This window comes from Poeciliopsis prolifica, unplaced genomic scaffold (assembly GCF_027474105.1).
Source record: "Poeciliopsis prolifica strain line A6 unplaced genomic scaffold, Auburn_PproV2 SCAFFOLD013, whole genome shotgun sequence".
NCBI lineage: Eukaryota > Metazoa > Chordata > Actinopteri > Cyprinodontiformes > Poeciliidae > Poeciliopsis > Poeciliopsis prolifica.
Window position 1 is genome coordinate 2,564,210 of NW_026562388.1, and position 7,049 is coordinate 2,571,258.

At 41.3% G+C, this 7,049-nt stretch overlaps 1 protein-coding gene across 1 annotated transcript in view; it reads right to left on the reverse strand.

The window, feature by feature from the left end:
• The window catches only part of grin3ba (glutamate receptor, ionotropic, N-methyl-D-aspartate 3Ba), a 109,499-nt gene extending 102,694 nt beyond the window's left edge, over nt 1–6,805 (reverse strand). The window contains exon 1 of the mRNA XM_055038737.1: nt 5,909–6,805. Coding sequence (XP_054894712.1) covers nt 5,909–6,448 — 540 coding nt within the window. The 5' untranslated portion in view covers nt 6,449–6,805. The remainder of the gene's footprint in view (nt 1–5,908) is intronic.
• Between the last annotated feature and the right edge of the window lie 244 nt (nt 6,806–7,049).

Below are 7,049 nucleotides of genomic sequence, written 5' to 3' on the forward strand. Positions count from 1 at the left end.
TTTTCTGCAAGACTTGAACTTAAAGCTAATTTTATGAGTGTACAGCTCGCAACAAACACGGCGGAAAACCATATTAGCTTTTTCACGGTGATGTCAAATCTGTTGCATTAAAAATACAAACCGCAATGTTATTTATGGTGCAAAACCCATAATCACCCGGTGAAATTCTCAATGGCAGCTGTGAATCTTTAGCAAGCCATACGCCATGAAGGCTGTAACTGTATGTACATTGTTCAATTCAGATTTTGATACTCGCAAAAGCAATGCAATTGTCAAAACAATACAAGATATTTAAGACACTCCACTTTGTGAGTGTGTTCTCCTGCTTGTTATAACCTTCTTCAAAGCACGAACTTGCATGTGTCGTGCGGTTGTGCTTTCAAAGTCAGAACAAGTACATATGACAGGAGGAGCAGGAGTGATGAAACATCCCCCCTGGCTAGTATGAATTTATGTGTGGTTGGTACGAAACATAACTCAGCATCATTTGGACTTGAAAAAAGTCGGGCATGAACCCAAAATTGAAGAGGAATACATTTAGTGAAAGGGTGAAACAACCAGCAAAAAAAAAAAAAAAAAAAAGAGAGTTAATTTGTGAGGGAATTCTTTGAAATCAAGAACAAGGATCTACTGATGGCGTCTCTTCTCAACTTGGCAACAATAATATGCATATTGCAAAAAGCAGCTTGCACTATAGCATGTAGCATCCATTTGAGGTTGTTCTTCTTTATTCAGCATGTGTATGTTTTCAGGGTAAAGAGGTGATAAGGGCCTTCAAGTCAATCACAAAATATGGCTAAGTTGTTTCTGTACCAAAGCAGCAGACCTTAGCCAGACATCCACCAACGTCAAGGCGATAGATATCACCCGTTTACCAGAGTCTGTAAATGGGTGATAACGGGTTAGTTTTGGTAACGCAACAAATCGGTTCGATTACCCTGAATTCAAAAGCAGAGTGAGCTACAATGGATTACATTTCAATGGCTGCAATGAAATGTGAGCAGGGATGCTGTGGTGGCGCAGATACCCACATATTGAGGCCTTAGTCCTCGTGCCGGTGGTTGCAGGTTCGATTCCTGGCCTGGCAACATTTGCCACATGTCTTCCCCCTTTCTCATTACCCTCTTTCCTGTTACAATACCTTCAAACAAAGGCCACAGTATAAGCATATTACACTGTTGATTTTGTGTTTATTCTTTTATATAATTCTTCACATTTAAAAAATAAATACGTTGTCATATTTTAAACAATTTGATGTTCAAATGCAGATCCTACAATTCTGCTTTTAACTCCAGTTAACTGATGTTGAGATTTTCTGCAAAGAGGAACTAAGACTGATCCAAATGATCCTGTTATATTACAGAGAAACTTGTTCTTATTCCTCAAGTACTGACTGAAGGGCACAAATGACTGACATTTTTCAGTTTTGCAACATGTGAAAAAGATTGAAAACTATGCAACTTCACGATTATGTAATATGCATGAAAATCAAATGCTTTTACGTTTGTTGAGGTGAAAGGAGTAGAAAACTGTTTTTTTTTTCTAATCAAACAGAAAAAAAACATGTAATGAAATGAACAAAAACTAATTTGTTTCAACAAATTTCTTACAGGATACACTGAATGACAATTGAATACTTCTATTTGGATACATTCAGGGAGCACCATGTCCAAATATCCAATTTTTCTTCCTCCCCCATCATCCCCCCTCTCTCTCTTTTCTTCTCATTGTCACATAAAACTCCCTAATTGTTAAAACCCAGGGGGATAGATTTTGTTTTCATAAACAAACACAAAAACACCTCCTCATTTGGATCAATTGGTGACAGATCCAGCACATTCTCTGGCAGAACCATTTGTTTTGCCTCTGTTTTCTCCAGCCCTCCTCTCTGGGGAGCACTCCTGTCCGCTGATGCTACAATGTAAATTGCATTTTTAATTAAAATCGTACCTCCTGCTTCACTGCGAAACCAGTGTGCTGCACCCTGTTTGTACAGGCTAACAATATGCCTCCCTGTTGACCTAACCCACTTATCACTGCCCTTTGCGCGCTTGTGTGTCTGAGGACCTTCCCCACCTCCTTGCTTCCTCTGTTTGCTCAGAACCCATTGCTCCCTTTCTGTAGAGGTGCTCTGAACCGTCCTGCTGCAGTTCATATTGTTTAAGGTCCCAAAACAACGACTCGTTGTAATTTCCCTAAATTATGTGAATATCCCCAAACAACACGGACACGTTTGGAAAGTGCGACTAGACCCACCGATTTTCTTTTTAAACTTTAAGCTACAAAACAGATATAAAATGAAACCAAACTTTGATGAGGAAAAAACTTAACTCTATTTGGATCTAGTTTGTCACCGATAGAACAATGTGTTTCGATTAGCTTTTCTATTTCTGTTGCCGTTTTGTTCCTTTAAATGTAACTCTAGCCTCTCAACAAATAAGTTTGCACGACTCTGGTGACATCACAAAAGGCATGGGACAACAGATCACAGCTCTTTTGACCATTTATTTTCCCATTTTTGATCAAATTCCTTCTTTAAAAGTGTTTGTATTGTGTACAGCTTGCTAGTGTTCACTAAATAGATTTTAGAACAATTTGGCCAAAGAAACGCATATGTGGATGAGACAGAGCAGACTGGAATGATTGCATGTTGTTATGGCAAATCTCCAACAATTATTTGTTTCTGTTGTAAAAAGAAAAAAAAAACAATACAGTGTGGTCAACACATTTAATTAAAATAATTTTTAAGACCTGACTATGTTTCCTGAAGAACTGTTGCATCATCTGCTACATCTGACAAAAATTATTGCTATGCGGACAGATTTACAAAAAGCCCAATCCTACAAATTAGTCCAACCATGCATCCAGTTTATTCAGGTTAGGAAATTATCCAATTGTTTATCGTTACTGGGAAAACAAATTGCTGTTATGAGCATAGGGATTTATCTAGATAACAATAAACTTCGGGGTGCTTTAATATAGCAGGTGTGATGGATTCAAACTTTCCTTGCTCATAATATATTTTGGCGGTTGGATTAAACTATTCTGCCGTTTATGCCCATGCATATTTTAATTTTTTTTCTGGTAACCAAGAAGCTGCAAAAATATTTAGCTGTTTAGAACCCAGAGTAATAAAAAAAATATTATTTTTTGGAAAGATCAATTTAGTTTTCTTAGAATAATTCTGTTGCTAAATGTGTGGAATCTAAATATGCTCTACATGTCATTGTTTTCGAAGGGAATTTGAAGGGAACTACAATTGTTTGGGGAATTATGTAAAATCGACTTATTCAACATCAATATGATATGATGTGATATACGCATCAAAAACATATCAGAGGTGTTTCTTTGAGTCTTTTATGCATGTTTACAAAATCTTTGTATGGCAGCCATTCATGTTGCAGAAATGCTTGCTCACAAGCAATGATGTGCTGAGGCTGAGGTGTCAGGAAGAACAGGAGCTTCTTAAAGAGACAGAGGACAATTTTCAAGGTGTCAAAAGGTAAAGACAAATTTCTTTTAGGTGATGTTTTATATGTACAGCACCTTTGATTGTGCTATGAAATGGTATGTAGTCTTTGGCTTAATAACAATAAAGTAAAACCGTAATTGTTTTTTTCCCTAATAGGGGTTTACATTGGGGAAATCTACTGTCATTTACTTCAGTGGAGTGTTTTTTGTGTTTTTTTTATGTCGCCGCAAACGCATACCACTGGATATTTTGAAAGTAACACATTCATCAACATTTATTTTACACCAACCACCTGCTTTTGTAGCACCTTACAAAAACATTGTATTTAAGTCAACAAAAGCTAAACTGAAATCCTGCAATAAGCTAATAAACTCCAGACTTCAAATGAGAAAGGGATGGTTGTATTTAATGAAAAACTAAAAGACTTTTCTCTTAAGCATGAAAAAGGAACAATGATCGATTTCAACACAATGCTTGAAATAATGGCTAAAAATATTGAAAGTTGAGCCATCAGGACACAGGAGTTTTTTTTTTCTATTATTATTATTTCAACAGCCTGCCTGCTTGGCACAACTCTGCTCTTCCAGCCTCCCACAGCTCAAGAAAAAAAAAAAAAAAACTGTCCTCATATCTGCTCTCTCCTCCTCTCGCTCGCTTATCTCTTTGCATTTTCAAGCCATTCATCAAGTGGTTTGGCTTCTCACCGATGTTGGCTCAATTGAGATTAAGTAACCATAACATTGTTGACAAGAATGCATGACTCAGAGAAGACTTTCAAAACTGTGGATTATGCACCATTTTTTCTTCTTCTTCTTCCCCATCCTTCTAACTTTTTTGTGTCAGCATGACCTTTTAGTGAAGGTGCCCCTTCTCTTAAACAGACTTCTGCGAAAGTTGGAAGTTCCCCTTCCACACATACATGCATACATTGGCTTTGGGTGATTGAGCTTGCCGAATAGCGCGCACACAAACAAATAGGTGTGGAGACGAGATGCAGCTGGCTGCTTGGCCGGATCGAGGCGGATACCACTGGAAACGCTGGCAGGCGACTCGCTCTTACTGCTCTAATGAATACTAACAAACCGTCACCCCAGGTTTCAAGTCTTTTGCAGCTTTCCTTGTATCTACATCCGTTCATGTCAATCTTCACTAAGCAGCTACTCTGCCCTAAAGAAAAACTTTAAATAAAATATGCATGATGCAACCGCTACCATGTTTTAGAATGGCTAAAACCACGCATTGTGTTTTTCTTGATGCCAAAAAAAAAGTTCAAATATGGTTTCATCTGATCAGAGCATCTCTTTTGTTTTTTCACTCTTGCTGCGTCAAAGTCAAAAAGGTCACTTCTTCTGGCTCTTCAATTCAGATTCTGACACCTGTGTGAGGTTTTATATATGTATATCTTTCATGCGTTTTGTCTTTATTGCACAAAGTCAAATATGTATGTGATAGATGATGCTGGCTGCTTGCTTGGGAATGAGATGGAAATCACTGGAAACGTTAACAGGCAAGCAGCTCTATTTGCTGTTAGGAGTACTGAAACAACACATTTATTGCCCAGCCACTTTTCTTTTTCTTTCTTTCTGTCTTTCCAAAAAGACAAGAACAAGAGCCACACATGCATATAAATAAAGTAGAAATATTTGATCACGCACAGTGCAGGAGCAACACCAGTCCAAAACGGCTATTTATCTATCACCATCACAACTGGTTGAATTCATTCTGAAAGGTGCTTTAAGGAAAATGAAACATTTTCAGACAAGCACAAATAACTGTTCTCACCATTTCTGTGTTTGCGCTTTCACAAAAATAAAGAATAAGGCTTAAGGAGTTGGCGGGGGGGCGCATGAATGGGGGGGGAGGGTCATCATGTACTTGCCTTGAGGGTTCTGTCTTTACAAATTCTGCTCGATCCGATATTAAACATGATGTGGGCCTCCAGGTCCACCAAGCTGCTCAACCAAAATCAATCTGAGCATCAGAGTTTTCTAGAACAAGGAATATAACGACAGAGATTGGAGTCTGAAGACTGCTGTCTACTGTTGCAATTAACTCTGCAGCATTTTTGATTGTTTTTTTGGGTTCCCTAACACAATTGTTTTAATCATTCCTTAGATTAGGTGCAGGGATAATTACCCTCATTATCCCTGTTACAATTACTTTCCCTTAAACTGTTCATTTGCTCGACGCTATAACCCTGAATATCTGGCTGGTTTTTGCAGCAGCTTAAACTCAAAATCCCTGCCACAAGCTACAGGATCAGGCAGATTCTCTGCTGAGTGTCAACCCACTTATAAGCCACAAGTTTAATGGTGGTGGTGGTGAGGGGAGTGGGAATAAAAATGTGTAGGCATGGGTTGTTGCTTGTTTTTAGGCGCAAACGAAGCACAATTACCACGATATTTACAATATGCCGCTGGCTAGGGTTGATCTTACCTTAGTCACAAGGGGTTCCGTGTCCTCCAGGATGGACACGAAAGGAATCTCCAAGAAAGAGGAGAGGAACTCCACCTGGATCAGCTCCTCCCTGGAGTGTGGAAAGGCGAGCACGGCTGTCACGCCTCTGATCACAAGGTCCTGACAGGCGCTGTGGGACAACGACTCCGGGTCCCACCCCGCCGGCGACCGCACCACCATCTCCAGGGTCAGGTTGTAGGGCAGCAGAGGGGCCGGCTGTGCGGAAGCGGTGGTGGAGTCCGTCCCGCCGCTCTGGTGCCGGATACTCGCCAGGGCGCGGTTGAGCGCGTTCTGTATCCGCGCCGGCTGGCGGGTCGGCAGGAGCGCACCGAGGCGCACGCTGTGTCCGATCCGTGCCAAGATGTGACAGGGCGCCGGGTGAGGGAAGCAGGTCTCGGCAGAGGAGAAGGGAGTCAGCAGGAGCAGAAGCAGCAGCGGGAGCACTCTGACAGAGATGAAAAGGTGACGGGCTCTCCCCGGGGCGAGGCAGCGGCTCCAGAGTCCAGAAAGAGGCACCATGCTGTAGATCCGACACGCAACTGAGGAGGACTGGGCTCCGCTCGGCGGGAGATGGCATAGCTCCCTCTTTCTCCCGGCTCCACCGCTCTTCTCGGACTTGATCTTTCTTTATCTTTTTTCCCTAAACGATTTTCGTGTACATTTCGCCCCTCAGCCCTTCAAAGTTTTTCATAAGAGCGGGGAAAGACGCGCCGGTGGCGGAGAGGAGAGATGAGCGCTCGCAGCTTAAAGCGGTCGCCCTGCTTCTGTCAGTCTCTGCTGGAGGAAGGCACACCAGCTGTGAAGTTTGTGTGTATGGATGTGTGTGTGTGTGTGCGTGTGCGTGTGTGAGCGAGAGCGGTTGTGTGCGTGTGCCTGTGTGTGTGTGTCCATGCGCCTGCCCGCCAATAACCTAACCTCTCACGCAGCTTGCCTCTTGCTGAATTTTAATGAAAATTCGTTGAGTAACATCTTCCGACTTTTTCAGGTTTCCCAGTGTCAATCTAATGCGAGCAGCCGGATATATTTCGGCTGCTCGCATTAGATTAGTCTGTGAATCATATTGTACTACTTAATATGAAGTTTGGAACGTGGAACATGTCTTTTTATAGGGGCACAATTC